Genomic DNA, 25,812 nt, shown 5'->3' with positions numbered 1-25,812 from the left:
TGTCGTAAATTCTATTATTACAATCAACTTTCAGTTACCAACAGTATTAACAATAATATCAAGGAACATTGTGTATTCCAAACAACTGAAAACATAATTTAGACCTAAGACTCCATACCATTAAATCGCATACCTTGTGTTCATTTTTAGTTTTCTATTAATATTGAAAATACTGAAATAATGTAATTTCAATGCAGACAAATCATTCACTGGTATGAGTCACATATTGAAGGGAAAAAGAAGAAAAACTGTGATTGTATGGTTTTGACATTTGGGTCTCAAGAGGAATTGAAAATAGATGGCTCCACACACATGCCCAGGGAAGAGCAAACCCTTTGAATAGTGTAGAAGTGTGTGAAAACCTTATGCCCCAATGTATCTTACCTCCTTTATCTCTGTGCTACTTTGACATATTGTGCAACTTTTGATAAATCGCCCCATTTTGTCTCAGAGTCCTCAACTCTCCTCTCTCTATTTCACTGATTTGAGTTGTAAGGAATGGACAAAACTGTCACTCAGAAATCGCAACAAAAAAGAAAGCTTTCCTTCTCTAATTCCTTCTGAACGTTTGTTTAATAAAAGTGTCACATTAGAGAAGTCGTCATCATACAAAAGGACTGTGATAGAAACATGAAGGGAAAAAAATATGAATAACAGAGCTTAGTCGAGTGAAACGTTATAATGGCCTTATTAGTAATCAAATGGGTAAGACTAATAACATTCACGAATAACCATTTATAAATAGTTTAAAACTATTAAGTATTTCATTATTAGACATTCATAGATGTATATAAGCGTTTAAAACATTTACAATGGTTTATTCATTGAAGTTATAAAGTGTAACCCACAAATGTTACCGTTGAAGAAAGTACTGCCCACACAAGGAGCACAATTTTACTTATTTTGATATTCCAACTATTGTGGGATGCAAAGCACATTTTAGACAAAGTTTCCACTCAGATGTCTTGAATCATGCTGATTTGGTGGAGGGGAGGACAGTACATATGACTAGACCAGGGATGGGGTCTCAACTTACTGTTGCGAGTTACAATAAAAGACAAAGTGCAATTTAAAAAAAATTGGGTTGTGCATCAGCAGTCAATTAGCCCAGGTCAGCTTAGATAGTCTAGCGGCCAGCTAATTTACCAAACTTGTAGTAAGCATGGTCGAATGACCGACCGGTTGATAATCAGTTACCATATTAAAAACTGCAAACATTTGCCTCCGCCCTATGGCAAAAAGTGTAGAATTGCAGGAAATTAACTTTAAAACTAAAATGTGTTCTTCACTGTCATGAGGGAGGAGCACTAAAATGTTTTGCTCGCAAGGTAGGCGGGGCAGATTGTGGGTAAGCAGACCCACGAGCCACTGCATGATGAGTTCAGTTTTTTTGTGCCCCCACCTATAGCCTAAGCTTAGCATTGAAGTTGTTCCAGTGTATAAGGTCTCAGCTTGTCCGTGACATACCCAGTCACGCTTAAAAATAAATCACTGCTAGCTTGTGCGTTAGAGAGTGTTGATTGTACAGTCGTTTTGTATGGATGTCTTCACTTGTGGGCCTACTAAATATATATATTTTGTCATAGTAATATATACTTTGTACATGTAAATCAATGTTTGAGTGCATTTACAAACGGTTGGTGGGGGCCCTGCGCTTGAAAGTGGTAGACGATACCATTACTTCCAATCACTTTACCTTAAACAATTCAATCAGAATTGCTTTCCTGTTCCTTCCCCGAGAGGAGAACAAATCAGATGGCTGAATATTAAACTGCTAAAATCGCAACAGTATCAAGCAGGCGACCTACCATTCTAATATACATCTGGACAGTGGACACCAATAAGACATTTCTTAACATTGGGCAGCAGTTAAAATACCTCTATCCTATCCCATTGCAACACTGGGCTATAACATGTATTTTTCCATTTATTTTCACTATGGGGTTATCATCGATGATGTGGATCTGAGAGTGGAGCTTCTTGGCAATTGTCATTAAAGATATGTCTATCACGAGACTGAATATCAACAGATAAATAGATTTAAATGGTTAACACTGGCTAGCAAGTCTGAGCCAAGTCTCAGCACAATCTCACCACAAGCCGTCTCACCTTTAATACAACGGAATGGGTGAGGGACAGAAATCAGGTGTGCACAATCCTCAACCCATAGAAATACCAATTATATTCATTCTATTTCTGTGCCCCAACCTCCCCCATGAGATTAGTGTCCCAGTCTGCAGGAGAGAGGGCCATCAATATCCTGCCAAACCACACAGAAGACATAAAAAAAAATAGAATTTAAAAAAAGTTCCTCCAATCTGGCAACCAATCTGTAGGTTTGATTCGTCGTGTTTGGGTAGCCTTGGAGGCATCGCTTCATTCTCAAGTCTTTTTTTCGACACTCCAATGTCCATCCAAGTACACACGTTTGCGAAGCGCAGCAGAGTTCCGTGAGGGCGTCAGCGGAGTCACTCGTGGACGTCCCAGATTTCAGACAGCAGCGGCGGGAGCTTCTTGTCCTGGAGGCGCAGGGCGAAGACCTGCTCAGAGTGGACGCTGCTGAGGGTGCGGAGGCTGACCAGCTTCATGAGCATGCGTGGAAACATCAGGTGATCCTAGACAGAAGAGAAATAAGTGTTTTTTAACCCAATTTCGTAATATCCAATTGTTTTTAGTAGTTCCTCTCGTCTCATTACTACAACTCCCGTACGGGCTCGGGAGAGACGAAGGTCGAGAGTCATGTGTCCTCCCAAACACAACCCAACCAAGCCGCACTGCTTCTTAACACAGTGCGCATCCAACCCGTAAGCCAGCGGGTCGGAGGAAACACCGTGCCCCTAGCGACCTGGTCAGCGTGCACTGCCAAACCCTCCTGAACCCGGACGATGCTAATTGTGCGTCGCCCCATGGAACTCCCGGTCGTGGCCAGCTGCGACGGAGCCTGGGCTCGAACCCAGCGTCTCTGGTGGCACAACTAGCACTGCAATGCACTGCGCCACCCGGGAGGCCCAAGAAAGATTATTTTAACCCTGTTCATAATTCAGTTGTGGGGATCAATAAATGTTGTATTTTTTAACCTAACATTTTCATTTCACTTTCTATTTGGATTTTCCCACTCATGACCTACATTTCAATACATTTCCTGTACCGACTGGAATTGAAAACGGAATTCAACTCAATGCGGACTCAAGGGTGCATGTGACAACTGAATCCTCAAAACCTACACATGGCGGCTTGTACAAGGTAAATCATTTACACTGCTCAAAAAAATAAAGGGAACACTAAAATAACATCCTAGATCTGAATGAATGAAATATTCTTATTAAATACTTGTCTTTACATAGTTGAATGTGCTGACAACAAAATCACACAAATTATCAATGGAAATCTAATTTATCAACACATGGAGGTCTGGATTTGGAGTCACACTCAAAATTAAAGTGGAAAACCACACTACAGGCTGATCCAACTTTGACGTAATGTCCTTAAAACAAGTCAAAATGAGGCTCAGTAGTGTGTGTGGCCTCCACGTGCCTGTAGGACTTCCCAACAACGCCTGGGCATGCTCCTGATTAGATGGTGGATGGTCTCTCCTGAGGGATCTCCTCCCAGACCTGGACTAAAGCATCCGCCAACTCCTGACAGGCTGTGGTGCAACGTGGCGTTGGTGGATGAGCGAGACATGATGTCCCAGATGTGCTCAATTGGATTCTGGTCTGGGGAACGGGCTGGCAAGTCCATAGCATCAATGCCTTCCTCTTGCAGGAACTGCTAACACACTCCAGCCACATGAGGTCTTGCATTGGGAGGAACCCAGGGCCAACCGCACCAGCATATGGTCTCACAAGGGGTCTGAGGATCTCATCTCGGTACCTAATGGCAGTCAGGCTACCTCTGGCGAGCACATGGAGGGCTGTGCGGCCCCCCAAAGAAATGCCACCCCACACCATGACTGACCCACCGCCAAACCGGTCATGCTGGAGGATGTTGCAGGCAGCAGAACGTTCTCCACGGCATCTCCAGACTCTGTCACGTCTGTCACATGTGCTCAGTGTGAACCTGCTTTCATCTGTGAAGAGCACAGGGCGCCAGTGGCGAATTTGCCAATCTTGGTGTTCTCTGGCAAATGCCAAACGTCCTGCACGGTGTTGGGCTGTAAGCACAACCCCCACCTGTGGACGTCAGGCCCTCATATACCACACTCATGGAGTCTGTTTCTGACCGTTTGAGCAGACACATGCACATTTGTGGCCTTCTGGAGGTCATTTTGCAGGGCTCTGGCAGTGCTCCTCCTTGCACAAAGGCAGAGGTAGCGGTCCTGCTGCTGGGTTGTTGCCCTCCTACGGCCTCCTCCACGTCTCCTGATGTACTGGCCTGTCTCCTGGTAGCGCCTCCATGCTCTGGACACTACGCTGACAGACACAGCAAACCTTCTTGCCACAGCTCGCATTGATGTGCCATCCTGGATGAGCTGCACTACCTGAGCCACTTGTGTGGGTTGTAGACTCCATCTCATGCTACCACTAGAGTGAAAGCACCGCCAGCATTCAAAAGTGACCAAAACATCAGCCAGGTAGCATAGGAACTGAGAAGTGGTCTGTGGTCCCCACCTGCAGAACCACTCCTTTATTGGGGGTGTCTTGCTAATTGCCTAGAATTTCCACCCGTTGTCTATTCCATTTGCACAACAGCATGTGAAATGTATTGTCAATCAGTGTTGCTTCCTAAGTGGACAGTTTGATTTCACAGAAGTGTGATTGACTTGGAGTTACATTGTGTTGTTTAAGTGTTCCCTTTTTCTTTGAGCAGTGTATATAACTAGGGCACTCACGTTTGGTCTCTTTATCATGATGTAAGAACGAAGTGCGTCCACATACGGCTGCTGCAGTCGCTCCACCAGTTCATGGTCCTGCACATTGGGCCGGTCTGGGAAACATACATATACAGCTGAATGTTTTATACCCAATACAATGCATAGATATCTGTTGAATATTACTTCCTACATATGGGGAAGGTCTTTGTAGTACCCAGGTCAAGACATTAATATTTTGATATCCCGAATTCTTCCGCTTTTAGGCAAAGAGACCAGCGAGGCGAGTGAAAATAACTTTGATGGTGAACTTTCCGTGCCGCTACCATTCACTCAAAGTGGAAAATAGACATACGTAGTGAACTCCTCAGCAAACGCATGCAGTGCCTTCAGAAGGTGTTCACACCTTTTTAGGATAAAAAGAAACAGAACAGAGCTAAGCACAGGCAAAATCCTACAGGAAAACCTGGTTCAGCCTGCTTTCCAACAGATACTGGCAGACAAATACACCTTTCAGCAGGACAATAACCTAACACACAATGCCACATATACACTGGAGTTGCTTACCAAGATGACTGAATATTTCTGAGTGGCCTAGTTACAGTTTTGACTTAAATAGGCCTACAATTCTATGGCAAAACTTGAAAATGGCTGTCTAGCAATGATCGAACAAACTTGACAGAGCTTGAAGAATTATTGTAATAATGTGCAAATATTGTACAATCCAGGTGTGCAAAGCTCGTAGAGACTTAACCAGACACTCACAGCTGTAAATCGCTGCCGAAGGTGATTCTAACATGTTTTGTGAATAGTTATGTAAATTAGATGTTTTTAATTTTTCAATACATTTGCTACATTTTCTAAAAACTTGTTTTCACTTAGTCATTATGTGGATATTATATGTAGATAACATATTCAGTCAATTTTAAATAGGTCATGGGGTATGAATACTTTCTGAAGGCACTGCATCATTAACTGTCATTCTATTTATTGAAAAGTTTTTCAAAATATCTACAGCCACCTTATTACTTAATTTCCTGACCCCTGGTCATATTTTCACCTGAAACCCTGTAGAATCTTTAAAAACAGCGCTGTTCCAATGAATTTGTTTGTTTTCGGGACGCTTCCGCATATGATTACTAGGGATGCACAATATGTCAGTGACAATATTGGTATCGGCCGATAACTTATATCGATATTGCAAAGAAAATATTTTATATTGGTATCGGCCCAGAATATCCACATACGTGAGTCCCTAATGATTACGACAATGTCCAGACCTTTGTAATAAAGGGACCTTGCATATGGGCTCTGTTCCACACTAGCATACCACTTGACCTCTGACCTGCAGAGAAGATGTTAATGGCGATGAGCAAAGCATACTCCGCCTCGTCCAGGTGCAGGTCGTTCATGCCCTTGGAGAACTCAAAGATGGGGTTGATAAACTCCAACTGCAGCCCTGAGGGGGATGAGAGGGAAATACAGACAGAGGGAAACAAATATGGGTTAAGGGTAACAGGTCAATGTCTCTACAGAGTATGGCAGGGGTGGCGCCAAAGTTTCCTTGGGGGGGGGGTGCGGGATCTTCCTTGATTTGAGGGAGGTGTGTAATATATACACACACACACACACACACACACGTTCAAAAGTTTGGGGTCACTTAGAAATGCCCTTGTTTAAGAAAAAATATAATTTTTTTGGTCCATTACAAAAACATCAAATTGAGCGGAAATACAGTCTAGTCATTGTTAATGTTGTAAATGACTATTGTAGCTGGAAACAGCTGATTTATGTAATATCTACATAGGCGTACAGAGGCCCATTATCAGCAACCATCACTCCTGTGTGCCAATGGCACGTTGTGTTAGCCTTTTAAAATGTTAAACTTGGATTAGCTAATTGATCATTAGAGTTGCAAAGAAAAAGCCATATATCACGGGCCAATAAATAAAAAAGATTAAGATGGGCAAAAGAACAGACACTGGACAGAGGAACTCTGCCTAGAAGGCCAGCATCCCGGAGTAGCCTCCTCGCTGTTGACGTTGAGACTGGTGTTTGCAGGTACCATTTAATGAAGCTGCCAGTTGAGACTTGTGAGGAGTCTGTTTATCAAACTAGACACTAATGTACTTGTCCTCTTGCTCAGTTGTGCACCGGGGCCGCCCACTTCTTTCTATTCTGGTTAGAGACAGTTTGCGCAGTTCTGTGAAGGGAGTAGTACACCGCATTGTACGAGATCTTCAGTTTCTTGGCAATTTCTCGTATGGAATAGCCTTCATTTCCCAGAACAAGAATAGACTATGAATTTGAGAAGGTCTTTGTTTTTGGCCATTTTGAGCTGTAATCGAACCCACAAATGCTGATGCTCAACTAGTCTAAAGGCCAGTTTTATTGCTTCTTTAAAATCAGGACAACAGTTTTCAGCTGTGCTAACATAATTGCAAAAGGGTTCTCTCATGATCAAGTAGTCTTAAAATTATAAACTTGGATTAGCTAACGTGCTATTGGAACACAGGAGTGATGGTTGCTGATAAATGTAGATATTCCATAAATTTAAATAAAAATCAGCTGTTTCCAGCTACAATAGTCATTTACAAAATTAACAATGTCTATACTGTATTTCTGATCAATTTTACATTATTTTAAATGGGGAAAAAAAGCTTTTTTCAAAAACTAGGACTTTTCTACGTGACCAAACTTAACGGTAGTGTATATACATACACACAGTACCAGACAAAAGTTTGGACACACCCACTTATTCAAGGGTGTTTCATGTTTTACTCTTTTCTACATTGTAGAATAATAGTGAAGACATCAAAACTATGAAATCATGTACTAACCAAAGTGTTAAAGCTAAATATATTTTACATTTGAGATTCTTCAAAGTTGCCACCCTTTGCCTTGACAGCTTTGCACACTACGCATTCTCTCAACCAGCTTCATGAGGTGGAATGCATTTCAATTAACAAGTGTGAAAGTTAAGAAGTTAAGAAGGAAAAATTCCTCAATTTAACGCATTTGAGCCAATCAGTTGTGTTGTGACAAGTTAGGGATGGTATACAGAAGATCTCTGTTTGGTAAAATACCAAGTCCATATTATGGCAAGAACAGCTCAAATAAGCAAAGAAAAACAGTCCATCTTTACTTTAAGACATCAGTCAATCCAGAAAATTAAGAACTTTGAAAGTTTCTTCAAGTGCAGTCAAAAACCATCACACGCTATGAAACTGGCTCCCATGAGGACCACAACTGCTTCACTGAGTTCAAGTAACAGGCACATCAACATCAACTGTTCAGAGGAGACTGCGTGAATTAGGCCTTCATGGTCGAATTTCTGAAAGGACTACTAAAGGACACCAATAATAAGAAGAGAGTTGCTTGGGACTTGCTTGGGCCAAGAAACACGATCAATGGACATTAGACCAGTGGAAATCTGTCCTTTGGCCTGGAGTCCAAATTTGACCGCCATGTCTTTGTGAGAAGCAGAGTAGGTGAACGGGTGATATCCGCATGTGTGGTTCCCACCGTGAAGCATGGAGGTGGTGTGATGATCCTTTGCTGGTGACACTACCTGTGATTTACTTAGATTTCAAAGCACACTTAACCAGCATGGCTACCACAGCATTCTGTAGCAATACGCCATCCCATCTGGTTTGCTCTTAGTGGGACTATCATTTGTTTTTCAAGAGGACAATGACACAACACACCTCCAGGCTGTGTAAGGGCTATTTACTAAGGCTATTTACTATTTGCTAAGGAGAGTGATGACCTGATGATAAAACCTTGAATGAGTAGGTGTCCAAACTTTTGACTGGTACTGTATATTAAAAAAAATAATTATTAAGTGGTAAAATGTCAGATAAAGACACGACTGATGCACATGGGGATATATTTGGTTTGTCTCCATGACAATCAGAAGCTGAGCTACGACCTAAAGTAAAGTCAAAGAAATTAGACTTTACTTGAGAAGTAATCTTGTGTGTGACTGTTGCTTTCAATTGATCTATTCACTTTTTTTTTTTTTAAAGATTGAGGGTTCATAAATTATAATAAAAACATGTAAGCGGAATAACATTTTTGGGAAGATGGGTATAGACTTAATTTTCCTTATCCATTATTATGCTCATCAAATAGCCTACCTAAAATATGTCATGAATCTTGTTAAACAACATGGAATTGCAGGAAATTACCTTCAAAAAAATAAAAGTAATTTATGTTAAAAAGGAGACCCTGGGGGAAAAAGGGTGGGAGCCCCTGGAGTATGGGGTACAGAACAAGAGGGAGTTGAAGGCGAGCAGCTTGTTTTTGACTGATTGCAGCTTGAATGTGGACCATGAACATCTCAGACCAACAAAATATGATGCTGTACCTGCTTTGGCAAAATCCTCCTTGTTATAACTGAAGTCCTTCAGGAACGTGATGCTCTCAATGGCAGGGTTGTATCTCCGCGATGTCTCCAGCAGCATGATCTGCCAAAAAACAAGGCACATCTCAGTGACTGGGGATCAAGTGTGAAACATCCTGCAAAGTAGATAATCTACTTGACATATTGAGACATGTGATCCTGAAAACCAACATAATGCTATTGAGCCAGACATGATTCCCCCCTCCCAGTGGTCTTGACTACAAGTGTTTTTTTTTTGTGGGGTTTTTTTAATAGGCGAAAGACAATATCAAGCCGGCATTTGGTATTACTGTATTTACCACTTTAACAAACCTGTGAGAAGATGAGGGGAAAGAGCAATACACTAGAAAAACTCACCTCAATGGTTGAGGTCTTCAGCAGGGCAATCTGGTCCTCTCTGGTGAGCTCTAGGAAGCCAGGTAACTGCTTGGCAAAGTCCACTATCTCCTGGACCGACATGATGGCCAGCTCAGTGAAGTGGGCAAAGCGCTGCTGCCGCACCTCCCTGTTCTGAGGGTCCTGACTCTGGGGCCACGGCTGGAAATTAGATGAGACAAAGACATCAATAGATTAACGAACAAATTATTCAATTCAATATTTTTTTACATAAAAAAAAAATAAAAACACCTAATATAATGCAGAAATTTCACCATGTGCTCAGAGCTGCTGAACTACCAACAATTGTCTGGATGACAGTTCATTTGTCCAAAATTCAACAGTAAGAATATTTTTTGCAGTATTCTTGGCTAACATGTCTTTGAACGTGCGGAGGTGGTGTGTAAATATTGTGGAATGCAGAAATGTTGTATTCCACCTACACATCAAGATGACGTTTTCATACCAATTCTTACATTAGTGTAACTGTCAATCAATCAAAACTGTTTAAGATATCTAAGCATGCCATATGTTGGTAGTTTGCCCTGTGGCGTCAAAGGATTGGGACACTCAGAGACAATCACCGTGACTTTGGGCCGGTCGATGAACGAGCGCTTGTTGCACTGCTTCTGCATGGCCACCAGCTTCTCGATCATCTCCAACTGCTCAGGCGCCAGCGGGACCACCTCTGGCACCGGGGTGGGGGTCACCACGGCAGACGTGCGTGCAGTCTCTTCCTCGTTCTTCTTCATCTTTTTCACTCGGATCTGCTCCTCTGAGAGAACGCCTGTGGGTGCCAGGAACACAATCAACACAGTAATGAAAAGTAGGAAAAATAAGTACTACCATAGTTTGGGAGGTAAATTTCAATGATGTACTTCAGCTTTTTATAGAAAGCATCTTCTGTTTTTTTGAAAAACCCCTACATTTCCCGACAGATCTAAGGAAAAGGTCCCAAAAAAAGCACAGGTATTTCTGAAGCTAAAGGGGTGTGTGTGTGTGTGTATATATATATATATATATATATATATATATATATATATATATATATATATATATATATATATATATATATAAAATATTAAAAAAGGGAACCGTGGCAACCACAACTCACATTGCTCCAGCATGCCCGCTTCACGGCACTTGCGCAGCCGACACTGCTGGCACTTGCGGCGCATGTACATGTCCATCTCGCAGCGGCCGTTGTTCTTACACGAATACTGGGCACTCTTGATGACGCTGCGGCGGAAGAAGCCCTTGCAGCCCTCGCAGCTCAGCACATTGTAGTGGAAGCCTGAGGCCTTGTCCCCGCACACGCTGCACACCTCGTTTCCCAGCATCTTGGGGGCTGGACCCTTCTTCCTCTTCACCGGCTGGCCCTCTGTGGAAATACATAAAATAAATGTACTATCAATAGATGATATGCAAATAGAGAAAACAGTAAATGCATACATGTACTCTCAATATACTATATGGAACTATCTGGGAAAATATAGGTATGTATTCTAAATATATAAGATGAGACAGATTAGCCTGATGCTTGGACCAGTCCGACTGGTTTGATGACATTACTGAACACAAAGGTGTCAGGTCTCCCTCACAAAATAGGTCTCTTGAACTCAAATGGGAATTTATAAATAAACAAAAGGTTAAATCAAACCAAAATACAAAAACATGCGCACCTGTGTTGGCAGGCATGCTGCCGGCGGGGTCGGCCTTGATGTCACTGGGCTCCATGGGCAATGGGCTGCTCTCCTCAGCTAGTGAGGAAGGCCTTTTCTGGGGGGAGCTGGAAAACCCTGCATGGTCAGGTGGTTCCAGGGGGAGGAGGTTGCCCTCATGCTTCATTTCTGCACTGCTGCGGTCGTCACCACTGCAGAGGCAGTCCAGCTGCAGCTCTGGGTCCCCGTCAAACACCTCACCTGTGATACGGGGCGGCAGATAGCCTAGTGGTTAGAGCGTTGGACTAGGAACCGAAAGGTTGCAAGATCAAAATCAGAAGTCACCAGAATACAATCTGGAAAACTATTTTATGCTATATTGATAGCAAATGTAGCAATTACATGACAAGAGCTCATCCCTTTCCACCTCTTTCAATGTCAATAATAAAATGATGCCCATATTCTTGATGACCTCACTGGTTTGAGACCACAGATCTACCAAAAAAATAGCACTAATAGCGCTACATTGAAAACGACTTAGTGAGTTCATACATCAGAAAAACAAGTGTGAAAATGTAAGTACATTAACATTCCACATACCTGGTTTAAGTTCAGACTGGAGTATTATTGTATTTTACCCACGACCCATTCAAAACGTTCAGTTCAGAATCGCTGGTGTAAATAATCTTCAAAACTCCAATAAATGTTTTACCCTTGTAAGATGGGCAGAATAAGGGTGAGTGAATAAAAAGACTGAGAACCCAGCTGATGAATGGGAGATAATGTAAATTCACATCAACAGTTCAAGAACTCAGTCAGATCATGACTAAAACATGGGGCTCTCTTACCATGACCAACATCTGTGATATCAGTCGCAGACAGTGTGGACATCTTCTGCACAGCAGCTTGTCATTACGAAATCAAATCTGCACCTGGGGGTAATAAAATATCATATAACTAATATAAAAGAGCCAATAGACACAAAAGACCACTTTATGTAAAGGAAAATGCCATAAAGTGAAAAAGTAGAAAGTGTGCCAGATCAAGTGCGCCTCTACGTGTGGTCTCAATTAAATAGCCTGTAGACTAGGCTATACAGGATGCAGAAGCACAGCACTCGTCTTTAACTTCCTAAATATGATAGGCTATAGTTTAAATAGACTCCAACACCGACTGGAAATAGATTTTACACTGCTTGAAAATCATCCGGTTCACATTCAGTAGATGCTCTTATCAAGGGCACATACAGGTTCACCTTGAAGGCTCGGGGATTCGAACCAACAACCTTTCGGTTACTGGCCCAACTCTAACCGCTAGGGAACCTGCCGCCACAACTTATGCAAAATGTAGCTTAAGTCAAGAAAGTGTCCACTCTCCTTTATTTTGCCCCAACTCCGCTTTCAAGTCTACCCGGGTTGGCTGATATAGCCCAATAATACCACCAGCCTAATATAAAATGGGCCACGTAAGAATCTCTGGTATTTTAAACTATTTATTTGGCTATTTTTGTGCATTATAATTTTTACTCGATTTTCTCCTGTCAAAGCTTTTAAAGTCACAATTGGCCTCATGGTGAAATCCCTGAGCAGTTTACTTCCTCTCTGGCAACGGAGTTAAGTAGTATCTTTGTAGTGACAGGGTGTATTGATATACCATCCAAAGTGGAATTAATAACTTAACCATGCTCAAAAGGATATTCAATGTCTGCTTTTTACATTTTTTTGCCATCAACCAAATAGGTGCCCTTCTTCGCAAGGCATTAGAAAACCTTCCTGGTCTTTGTGGTTGAGTCTGTTTTAAATTCACTGCTCGACTGAAGGACTAACAGATAATTGTATGTGTGGGGTACAGAGATCAGTCCATCAAAAACACTATTATTGCACATGCAACTTAAGCAATGTTTTACTCATGTCAAAAGGAGTTGAATTAGTTGACAAGACATTTTAGCTTGTCATTTATTTGTTCAACTGTAGTTGAAATTGTCGGTCCATCATCTGGCATTAATTTCAACATCCACAAACGTTGTTTGGTCCTTAATTGGCCTTTAATTTGGCCCAAATCTAGACGTCCATGATTGGTTTAGATTTGGTCCGGTCCAAATCTGAACCGATCATAGACGTCCAGGTTTCAAAAGTTTGAACAGTACAATAGGAGTATAGTACAGTAAAGAAAAGTACAGTACTTTACTGTACTATAGAGTATAGTTCAGAACAGTACAATAGAATGGAGTAGAGTTTAGTACACAGTAGAGCACACTAGAGTTGAGCAGGGGTTGCATTAGAGTTCAGAAATCTGCATTTGCAAAACAACCTTAAAAAAAATCTGTGTTTTAAACCATTTAACCTGGGTTATATATTGAAAGTATAGAGAGTGATCAAGGGCGTGCAACTATAGTGTTCCTTCACAGAAAATACATTAGTGCAACACATTCTGCATAAAATAGCTTAATTTTCATCAGATAACAGAAGTGCAACGCTATTTATAGCAGCCACAAATAAATGAGCTTACAATGAAAAAAGAACTAGGTATTTTTTGTAAAAACTATTCACGGCCATCATATTTCTAATGTTCATCATAGAAAGAATGTAGCTAGCTACATTTTGTAATGTTTTTTGTTTAAAGTTCATCTTGTAGATTACCGGAGAAAAGTAGGTTACACCTAGAAAAGTAGCTACACATCAGTCAGAGCGTTGTCTGCTGATAAAAACTCCCATTTGTGAATTCTCATCCGAGTGGAGAAGTGCGACTGAAGTACAGAATTCATGCTTACAATATGTAGCATTTTAGAGCTGCGTTAACAAAACGCAGCAAGATCATTCTTAAGCGGCTACATTTTCTGTGTGAAAAATGCTGAATTCTGCGCTAACACGACCCTTGTTGAGTACACTATTATGTAGTGTACTATATTGTAATTACTGAGCTAAATTGTGCTGTACTTTGATGTCCAAACTTGCGCAACAGATGTCTATAATTGGTTTGGATTTGGTCCGGTCCAAATCCAACAAATTTGGTCTTGTATGGTGCCAGAGCTCATTAAAATAAATAGACAAGAGTGTAGAATAATACCCAAATATGCAAAGGAGGATATTGCATATTTTTACCTTTGTGTAGCTATTAAGGATACATCACCATGAAGAGAATGACATTCATATCTATAATTATGCAATTCTGTGTCGTACAGATCAGGGACCCATGATGAAATACCATTAGCATAATTCTGTTACCGGGTGTAAATCCACTTCACTTACTGTAGTTCAATAACCAACTGAGATGTTCAACATGTCAGTTGTCACCCCATTCTTTCTCCAGACATCTTTGAATCTTAATTTGGAGCAGTTATTTAACATTTTTAGGAAAACGTGATGACTTTTGTTACTGAAATTCTGCTACCAAACTTTGCATCTGCACAGTTCGAGTAAATGTGTTTTTATAAAATGTTCTGGGTCAATTCTTAAAAAGTAGTCCTTGTGCATAGAGTTTGAGATTCAAATGTTATTTTGATTGGTATCCATTTTAAGGGTCTCAGCGCAATTCCATTACTGTGGAACTGCCCATAACTAGGGCTTTAGTGAAGTTGAAAATTTAGGAGACATTGAGGTTAAGTGGGTTGAAATCTTCCTAGAAGTCTGAAAAACGTTACAAAAATGCTGTCTTTATTCATAAATAAATAAAATATTGAATGTTCCATGTGGTCTATATTAAAGGGCGCTTCGTTTAATCTAACAGGCATTAAAATATCAAAGGGATGCAAATTGTACTCTATTTGTAGAACAATTGATACCAACTGATTCTTTAACATATAAATGCCTCATGAGTTTAGTTCAACTGTCCCCATCAGAACCCAAAGCTGACGTTATTTACAAACATTAGAGTAAAGTAAGTGTAAACAAACTGTATAGCCCCAAAACTAATGATTGTCAAAATTATACAATGTCGCAAAATTAAATTTGCACTAGTTGGCTGTACCTGCAACAAAAACGCCAGTATTTTTCCTTCGTCAGCATTGTTCAAACATGATCAACTAAGAAAAAAGCAGGACGGCAGGTGGCCTAGATTAAGAGCGTTGGGCAAGTAACCGAAAGTTTAATGGTTTGAATCACCGAGCCGATTAGGCTCTGATGTGTTGATGTGCCCTTGAGCAAGGCACTTAACTGTAATTGCTCCTGTAAATCCCTATGGATAAGAGCGTCTGCTAAATGACTATAATTTTTAACACTTTTAGCGGATTGCCGTCTGCCCCATCTTCAGATATGAGCATTGACATTGATTCAATTAAACATTTTGGCAAATGTAGGCATAATAAAATATTTTTAAAAAACAGACGTAGCATAGACCTGTTACTCGTTTGAGCGGCACAAGTGTATTGTGTGTCAGTGTGTTTAGGAGATTTACCAGAGCGTTGGATTGGGCGTCTGGTGTTCAACATACCTTTGACGTAATTGTTATGATCGGTCCATCTTGCCCATGTGAGACTGAAACCTCATTCAATGTGGCTGCTACCCTGGCATTGACAGATGAACAGCTTTAAAAAAGGACAGGCCTGTGTGTTCCACTCAACAACAAAAAATACTAAATCCCTCTGTCCTCGGTCACGTGGAAGTTTTACGACAATAATATCTTCAGAGAAACGAACCCTTCTGCTTGTCAACACTCTGTGGGAGTCAGAGAGAAACAGAAAGAGGGAGTGAGGGGAGGCAGGGTGAAAACGGGAACACAGGAGAGGTAACTATCGGTCATTTGCATGGCTCTGAAATCCCCATAGGGCCTTGTGCTGCTCAAATCTTTTCCTCTTGGAGTGTGTCTAACCAGCCACTTCTCACAAAAACAACAAAAAAGGGGCCTAAAGTAGGCTAGTTAAGAGAAAAAATCACAAGTTAGGGTGTAACAGTAGACTATTTGTATGGAACCGTTTGGTACGGGGACCTCAGGTCTGTCCTCATTGTGAACCCAAATTAATATAAAAAAATATATTTACAAAATAAAAAAACACTAGGCCTATAGGCTATGCCGGGTTGCAGGCCTATGCCGCGAGTAAATCTGAGCTGAAAAACACATTTCAGGCTATTCCGTTAAAACAAAGCACGTTGTAATCAAAATTCTAATCTTAATTGGCGAATTTGAAACTGTGCTTTTGTGAGACGCAGCCAGGAACTAGTTTAAACCTCCCGTTTGGGAACATTGCATCTTCCCAGATTACAACAGCGAAGGACAGGGAGTGGATAAAACGTTAACAGTATGTCGCCACGCTCAACGAGAATAGCCTTCGCAGCTGCCAACACCTCAAACATGTCTACACAATCCAGGGCTCTCGCCACAGCCTGGGATCGAACCCGGGTCTGTATCGCAGCCGGCCGCGACCAGGAGACCCACAAGGCGGCGCACAATTGGCCCAGCGTCGTCGTCCGGGTTAGGGGAAGGTTTGGCAGGCTGGGATGTCCTTGTCCCATCGCGCTCCAGCAACTCCTTGTGGTTGGCCGGGCACATGCACACTGACTTCGTCGCCAGCTGTACAATGTTTCCTCCGACATATTGGTGCGGCTGGCTCACGGGTTTAGCGGACATTGTGTCAAGAAGCAGTGCAGCTTGGCAGGTCGTGTTTCAGAGGATGCACGGCTCTTGACCTTCACCTCTACGGAGTCCGTACGGGAGTTGCAGCGATGGGACAAGACTACCAATTGGATATCACAAAATAGGGGAGAATTTTTTTCCCAAATAATTACACAGTAAAGTACAGATAACTCCAAAGAACTAATGAAGTAGTATTTTCACACCACTGCTTTTTACAAATTGATTATTGGGACAAACATTATTGAAATAATATTGTAATTTTAACTATCTACACCCCCCCATCACTACTGACAACCCCAAATTGGCTATAGTTGTTTTAATCCATTGTTTTTAAACAAGTTTCAAAATAAGTTTAAAACTAGCTTTTTGATATCATGGACTGTCAGTTGTATCCATAGCACTATCTATGAATGTGAGAGTGATTAGGCCTATATTTCTCCCAGCCCATTTCTAAAGAGTTACGACAAAAGAGGCTGGGCTGCCATTGAGATGAAAAACTAAGGAAGGATTGTTACATTAAAGACTTTTTGCCTATTCAAATATATTGTGTCCTAGGCTAACAATTTCCACTTTGGAGGACAGGAAAGCTGCAGCTGGTTTGAAAGCTCGAGTTGACTGGGTGAATGAGGTTCTTTGGGCTGTGGACCACTGACCTAAAGTCACCTCACTCAAGTCCAATGCTCTGTTGAGCTTGTCAGGTACCTTTGTCCAGGGAATGAGTGCTACTGTTCTCAAAGACAGGTAGAATCTATATCATAGGGGGCATTCACAATACATTTTAAAATCTTAAGGGAAAATCTGCATTAACTACATCCATTTTTTTTTTTTTAATTCATGATAGACACCCATTGATTCCTGAAGAGGCCTAATTCAAAAACCTGAAAGATATCCTTTTGGTCATAATAATTTATGAATTTATTCCCATGGCTTGAGGGAGTGGACATTGAGGTAGGAAGTTAAGAATATGCCCTTTAACCCATTTTATTCTGTACTTTATGCTAAGCCTGTCATGAGAACTATATGGAACGATCCCCTCACTTGTAAACATGGGATTGTTACTGAACAATGGTGATGATACCATTCAAAGCATTAATAAAAATACAAAATGTTGCTAATGCCCAAGTTTCAGTACCTCCTTTGATGGGGAGCATGCATGTGAGCACGTACAATCTCACAGTAAAAGGCAGCAGAAGACCGAGCTCCATCACAGTAGAACATCTAGTGCCAGTAAGCAAATTGGGTGTAACTTTTATTTTTCTCCTGAACGTCACATCAGCAGATGTAACTCTACTGGTTAAGCAAAAGTACTCCATACTCAGCACCGAAAACAGTGTGTGAAAGGAAGATACAGTAACGTTAGCAGACTGACTATCCAAAAAGCACATTTTAGGGAATTTAAGGTAGAGAACTAGTCATTCTATTCCTATGAGTTTAGCCTCTGTTGACCCACTGAGGAAAGAAAAGTAACATCAAATTAAATTTCCCACACACACAGGTAGAATTGGACACGGACACAATCACTAGCTTTGCTAGCTAGTAAAGGGATAATGTGATGCTCAATTAGCAGTTACCGTATAGGTACTGTTTGGAGTAGCACAGAGAACTTTTGACCAACCATAACGATACTATCCTCATTCTCAAGTTGGCCAAACATGTACAGTGCATTGTGAAAATATTCAGAACACTTCCCTTTTTCCAACATTTTGTTACGTTACAGCCTTATTCTAAAATGGGTTAAATAAATAATGTGCAATCTACACACAATACCCCATAATGACAAAGCAAAAACAAATGACATTTTTACAAAAGTATTATGTAAATAAGGTATTTCTGTTTTAAGTATTCAGACCTATTTCCACGAGACTGTAAACTGAGCTCAGGTCCGTGCTGTTTCCATTGATCATCCTTCAGATGTTTCTACAACTTCATTGGAGTCCAACGGTGGTAAATTCAATTGACTGGACATGATTTGGAAAGGCACACCGGTCTATATAAAAGGTCCCGCAGTTGACAGTGCATGTCAGAGCAAAAACCAAGCTGTGAGGTCGAAGGAATCGTCTGTAGAGCTTCGAGACAGGATTGTGTCATGGCACAGATCTGGGGAAGTGTACCAAACCATTTCTGCAGCATTGAAGGTCACAAAGAAAACAGTGGCCTCCATTAAATGGAAGAAGTTAGGAACCACCAAGGCTCTTCCTGGAGCTGACCGCCCAGCCAAACTGAGCAATCGGGGGAGAAGGGCCTTGGTCAGGGAGGTGGCCAAGAAACCGATGGTCATGCTGACAGAGCTCCAGAGTTTTTTTGTGGAGATGGGAGAACCATCTCTGCAGCACTCCACCAAATCAAGACTTTATGGTAGAGTGGCCAGATGGAAGCTACTCAGTGAAAGGCACGACAGCCGACTTGGTTTGCCAAAAGGCACAAAGTGCTCTCAGACCATGAGAAACAAGATTTTATGGTCTGCTGAAACCAAGATTGACTCTATACCCTGATTGCCAAACATCACGTCTGGAGGAAACTTGGCACCATCAAGCTGTGGGGATGTTTTTCAGCAACAGGGACTGGGAGACTAGTCAGGATCCTTGATGAAAATCTGCTCCAGGATGCTCAGGTCCTCAGACTGGGGTGAAGGTTCATCTTCCAACAGGACAATGAGCCTAAACACACAGCCAAGACAACACAAGAGTGCTTCGGGACAGGTTTCTGAATGTCCTCGAGTGGCTCAGGCAGAGCCCGGACTTGAACATCTCTGGTGAGACCTGATAGAGCTTAAAGATCAGCAGAGAAGAATGAGAGAAACTCCCCCAAAAAAGGTGTGCCAAGCTTGTAGCGTCATACCCAAGAAGCCTCGAGGCTGCAATCGCTGCCAAAGGTGTTTCAATGAAGTACTGAGTAAAAGGTCTGAATACTTTTGTAAATGTGACACGTTTTTGCTTTGTCATTATGAGGTAGTGTGTGTAGATTGATGAGGGGGAAGAAAAATACATTTTAGGCTGTTAGTTAACAAAACATGGAAAAGGTGAAGGGGTCTGAATACTTTCCGAATGCACTGTAATCTTCTAAAAAAGTCAGTGTCCAGTTGCAAGTGGTTCATTGGAGCATTTTCTAAATTCAGTTATTAAAATAAATCCATGTTTTCCTTCATGAAGTAATCCAACGATGTGTACGTCACCATCTTGTCTAATTCAAATACTCTGTCATTGAGCGAGACAGGCGAGTGTCATAATGGCATAATGCACTTTGGGGTGGACCCACTGGAGTGTATGTTTTATTTTTACCTTTATTTAACAAGGCAAGTCAGTTAAGAACAAATTCTTATTTTCAATGAAGGCCTAGGAACAGTTGGTTAACTGCCTTGTTCAGGGGCAGAACAACAGATTTTTACCTTGCCAGCTCTGGGATTCGAGCCAGCAACCTTTCGTTTACTGGCCCAACGCTCTAACCACTACGCTACCTGCCATGTGAAGCATGCGTTTATGTATTGTTCTATATACCGGTATGTGGAAGGGAGGGAAAGATTGACGTGTATGGTTATTGAGGTTGGACAGGGATGGAAGGGATTTGGGGGATGGGGGAGGGTTTGTTAGCAGTTAGCTGGGCTCTTATTTTCTTAGTAGTACAGGATTAGGTAAGAGGGTTTAGTTTCTCTTAATGTTTCTTTATTCATTTAGTCTCTAAGCTGTGATTGACTACACTACAGTAGGTGGCGGCATGCATCTCTAACGTTTGTTCACGGACCGCTATAATCTTATAGAAGGGGTAGACACTAGAGGTCGACCGATTATGATTTTCAACGCAGATACCAATTATTGGAGGACCAAAAAAAAGCTGATACCGATTAACCGGACAATTTTTTTATAATAATGACAGTTACAACAATACTGAATGAACACTTATTTTAACTTGATATAATAAATCAATAAAATAAATTTAGCCTCAAATAATGAAACGTGTTCAATTTGGTTTAAATAATGCAAAAACAAAGTGTTGGAGAAGTAAATGTGCAATATGCACCATGTAAGAAAGCTAACGTTTCAGTTCCTTGCTCAGAGCATGAGAACATATGAAAGCTGGTGGTTCCTCTTAACATGAGACTTCAATATCTCAAGGTAAGAGGTTTTAGGTTGTAGTTAATATAGTATTTATAGGACAATTTCTCTCTATACCATTTGTATTTCATATACCTTTGACTATTCAATGTTCTTATAGGCACTTTAGTATGCCAGTGTAACAGTATAGCTTCCGTCCCTCTCCTCGCTCCTACCTGGGCTCGAACCAGGAACACGTCGACAACAGCCACCCTCGAAGCAGCGTTACCCATCGCTCCACAAAATCCGCGGCCCTTGCAGAGCAAGGGGAATAACTTCTCCAAGTCTCAGAACGAGTGACGTTTGAAACGCTAACTAGCTAGCCATTTCACATTGGTTACACCAGCCTAATCTCGGGAGTTGATAGGCTTGAAGTCATAAACAGCGCTGTGCTTGCGAAGAGCTGCTGGCAAAACCCACGAAGGTGCTGTTTGAAAAAAATGCTTACGAGCCTGCTGCTGCCTACCGTCGCTCAGTCAGACTGCTCTATCAAATCATAGACTTTATTATAACATAATAACATTTTGCGGCTGAGCTGTTGTTGCTCCTAGGCCTTTCCACTTCACAATAACATCACTTCTAGTTGACCGGGGCAGCTCTAGCAGTGCAGAAATTTGACGAACTGACTTGTTGGAAAGGTGGCTTTCTATGACTGTGCCACATTAAACGTCACTGAGCTCTTCCGTAAAGCCATTCTACTGCCAATTTTTGTGTATGGAGATTGCATGGTTGTGTGCTCGATTTTTATACACGTCAGCAACGGTTAGGGTCTTGGCCCCTAAGACCCTCAAACTTTATAGATGCACAATTGAGAGCATCCTGCCGGGCTGTATCACCGCCTGGTACGGCAATTGCACAGTCCGCAACCGCAGGGCTCTCCAGAGGGTGATGCGGTCTGCCCAACGCATCACCAGGGGCACACTGCCCGCCCTCCAGGACACCTACAGTACCCAATGTCACAGGAAGGCCAAAAAGATCAACCACGCGAGCCACAGCTTGTTCACCCCGCTATCATCCAGGTGGTCAGTAGAGGTGCATCAAAGCCGGGATCGAGAGACAAAAAAAACTGCTTCTATCTCAGCGCCATCACTGTTAAATAGCCATCACGAGCCAGCTACCACCCCGTTACTCAACCCGGCACCTTAGAGGCTGCTGCCCTATATACATAGAACCACTGGTCACTTTAATAAATGTTTACATACTGTTTTACTCATTTCATATATGTAAACTGTCATCAACTCTACTGTATTTTAGTCAATGCCACTCTGACATTGCTCGTCCTAATATTTATATATTTCTGAATTCCCTTATTTAATTTGAGGTGTGTATTGTTGTTAATTGTTAGATATTACTGCACTGTTGGAGCTAGGAACACAAGCATGTCACTACACCCGCAATAACATCTGCTAAATATGTGTATGTGACCAATAAAATTTTAGATTAGATTTTAAAATGGAAAAGATGGCAGCCTACACATTGTTGGATTACTTCATGGAGCAAAACATTTTAATAACAGAGCATTTTCTAAATTCAAATGAACCACCTGCAACTAGACAGACATTTTACAAGATGCGTGTTTGGCCAAATCGAAAATGAAGATAGTGTCACCAAGTTACGGTTGATTAAAAACTTGGTTTAACTGTGTTAAACCAAACAGTACAGTACAGTACAGGTGTATTTCCTTCTGTTGAAGCCATTATGTTGTTGATTTACTTCTGTGTTGCATCACCCAACTTCTGTTGAGCTTCAGATAGCATTATCCTAACATTATCCTGTAAAATGTCTTGATAAACTTGGGAATTCATTTTTCGGTCAATGACAGCAAGCTGTCCAGGCCCTGAGGCAGCCCCAAACCATGATGCTCCCTCTACAATCCTTTACAGTTGGGTTGAGGTTTTGTTGGTGTGCTCCGCCTTTTTTTCCTCCACACAGAGTGTGAGGCAGCAGGTAGCCTAGTGTTTAGAGCGTTGGACTAGTAACCAAAAGGTTGCCAGATCGAATCCCCGAGTTGACAATGTAAAAATCTGTTGTTCTGCCCCTGAACAAGGCATTTAACAAGGCACTGTTCCATGAAATTAATAATGTGCTTAACTAAGTTAAATAAAGGCTAATGGAACATAACATTGTTAACCCGTTACAATCTGCTAGCTATGCAATCAAACACATTGAAAAACCCATGTTCAATAACAACTAATCTCATTTGTAAGAATTCTGTCTGAAAAGTTGAGCACGGGCTCCATTAGTCACCATCATCTTTGATGTCAAATTTAGCGGCAGGGTAGCCCAGCGATAAAGAACCTTGTTCGAATCCCCGAACCGGCTTGGTGAACAATCCGCCGATGTGCCTTAATTGCTCTTGTAAATCGCTCTGGATAAGAGCGTCTGCTTATTAATGGCTAAAATGTACCTATGAAATTGTACCTCGCTAACTTATGTGACAACACTGTCCTGCTATTGAAGTTATGTTGCAATATGGCAAGATCCCAACGTACGATTTCGCAATCAAGTCATGACCATTGGGGTAGTTAGATAGCTAACGATAGTTAACTAACCGCCAGCAAACTAGATTGTTTTCTGATGACATCAGTTATGTTGACGTTAGCTGGCTAAATAGGTAGCGTTAGCTAGGTAACTACTAGTAGCTAGCAAGTTGTTCACGCAGCAAGCTAAGCACAACTCATTTAAACTTGACAAACACTTCACATTTTAGCTGTTAGACGTCTGTGGCTCGTCGTGCGTTGTTTTTCTATAGCTGGTTAATTAGAAAAGAGCTTACTAGCTAATGTTAGCTCGTTCGGTAAACTAATACAGACAGGCTTAGCACGCTAACGTTAACTAAGGCTCAAGGGCTAACTCTGGCTGGTGGTGGATTCTAGCTACCAAGTTCGTCAGCTAGCTATTCCAGTAGGCCGAAAAAGACAACTGTATCATGTCTAAACTGGCATCTCAAGACAAACTATCCTAAGCAACACAAAAAGGTCAGAATTGGTGGCTTGCCTGAGTTTGTAACCGATAGTTACCCCGTTTCGTAGCGACTAGCCAGACAGAGCCCACGAAGTCCTGATGCACGGTTGGTGTATTCAATCATGTGACTTGAGCAGGAAATAGGTAGAGCTAGGCCTAAATACATTTCACCCGACGCAAAGATTTGTCAGAGTTGACACATAGCTAGACACAACTAAAATACATTATTACGAATGTCACTTATTTAACTGCACCAGCCCGGCCTTGTCCAAAACCTTTTGATCGATAGCACACGACGTCACAACGACAATCAATAAACTCGCTCCTTTTTGAAGAGGGGTCGCAATGTATGCTGCATTCAAAACAACTGTGAACTCGGAAAACTACGAGGTCAAATTATGACCTCGGTGATCTTCATGTGGAGATATAGAAAGAGGCCCGAATTCTGGAGTTGGAATTCCAAATTGGAAGATTTGTTCAAATTTTGGACTGTTCAAATCCAAGTTAGTTTTTTTCCGAGTTCAAAGTTGTTTTGGACGCACTGAAGTCGGTTATTTCCGAGTTCCAAGCTCCCAGTTGTTATGAGCGGCAGTATTTCTGGAATATGTGGGGACTTTAGCAAACGATATCATTCCTGCCATGGTTTTATTTAATTTGTTTAACCTTTATTTTATCAGGGAGTCATACTGAGACCAATGTCTCTTCTACAGATGAGCCCTGGGTGACAAATTACAGACAATACACATCAAAATATAAATACGAAAAGCAGAGCAGAAAGAAAACACGGTCAAAGAATGTATTTCCATGTTAGATCACAGAGGTCATGGTGGTCTGGAACCATGCTCATCCTCCAGGCGGCGAAAAGGAGCATTGCTTTGGTTACCGAATGCCATAGAAAAATATTATAGTTTAATGTCGTTCTGCCCCTGAACAAGACAGTTAACCCACTGTTAAGCCGGTAGGCAGTCATTGTAAATAAGAATTTGTTCTTAACTTACTTGCCTGGTTAAATCAAAAGGAAACAATGGCTTCAGTCCAAACACTTAAAAGACAAACTCTTCAAATTAATTGGACACTGCTGATGCCGTCTGACGAGTACACACTTGCTAGGTGAGGAAGGAATGATTCGTGCTTTTAAACCCACATGTACTTCCTGTATTGATTTGTTGTTAAGAAAAAAAATGAAGTTTTTTTTTTTTTTTTAAATGGCTCGCCATGACACACTCGTTCATCCCGCGAGGATTGTGTTTTCAGCCACCGGTAGCTACAGTAAATTGTGATGACATGTATATAATTATTAATATATGCTTACTGTGTGATAGCTAGCAAATCAATTAGCCAAATAACGTTAGCCTGCCTAGCTGGAACTTCTGAAGCGGTTCCAGTGGTCTAAGGCACTGCATCTCAGTGCTTGAGGCATCACCACAGACACCCTGGTTCGATTCCAGGCTGTATCACAAACAGTGGTGAATGGGAGTCCCATATTGCGGCTTACAATTGGCCCAGCATTTTCGTGGTTTGGCCGGTGTAGGTCGTCATTGTAAATAAGAATTAGTTCTCAACTGACTTGCCTAGTTAAACAAAGGTTAAATGAATACAAGTATTGGGGCTTCCCTATATACTGAGGATGGAGCTATTTGGAAGAGGGGAAGGAATATCTCTCATGTGACCAAATCTATTCAACAAGCTATGATGGATGTTGAAAGATGGTTCATTTTTAAAATGTCAGCGGTGAAATCTTGCTGTATGTTCTTCTCGAAGAAGAAAGTTGCTGATAATATACCGTTGTTTCTGTATGGACAGCTTATGGGGAGGGTTTTTAAGTACAAATATTTAGGTCTATGGTTCAATGAGCGATATACATGGGAAGAGCATGTCATACATTTTGAAACAAAGTGTAAGAAGGTGGTGAATCTTATGCGTTCGGTGTATGGTTATGAG

The 25,812-nt window shown here is 41.5% G+C and overlaps 1 protein-coding gene across 16 annotated transcripts; it reads right to left on the bottom strand.

Annotated features, from left to right (window-relative positions):
* Positions 1 to 25,031, bottom strand: nr1h3 (nuclear receptor subfamily 1, group H, member 3). 16 transcript variants are annotated; one of them, XM_090236812.1, is made up of 11 exons: positions 24,874 to 25,031; positions 15,680 to 15,903; positions 12,100 to 12,183; positions 11,273 to 11,512; positions 10,705 to 10,971; positions 10,175 to 10,377; positions 9,573 to 9,752; positions 9,180 to 9,279; positions 6,141 to 6,269; positions 4,832 to 4,926; positions 1 to 2,615 (listed from the first exon to the last, which is right to left on the bottom strand). In XM_090236812.1, exons 3-11 carry the CDS (start codon positions 12,140 to 12,142, stop codon positions 2,469 to 2,471), a joined length of 1,404 nt encoding a protein of 467 aa, XP_090092938.1. In that variant the 5' UTR covers positions 12,143 to 12,183; positions 15,680 to 15,903; positions 24,874 to 25,031; the 3' UTR covers positions 1 to 2,468.
* Positions 25,032 to 25,812: the final 781 nt, after the last annotated feature.

This window comes from Oncorhynchus mykiss, chromosome 6 (genome assembly GCF_057628025.1).
Source record: "Oncorhynchus mykiss isolate SJ-2025 chromosome 6, ASM5762802v1, whole genome shotgun sequence".
Classification (NCBI taxonomy): Eukaryota; Metazoa; Chordata; class Actinopteri; order Salmoniformes; family Salmonidae; genus Oncorhynchus; species Oncorhynchus mykiss.
Note: the sequence above shows the minus strand (reverse complement) of the source record. Positions and strands in the feature narration are given on the sequence as shown.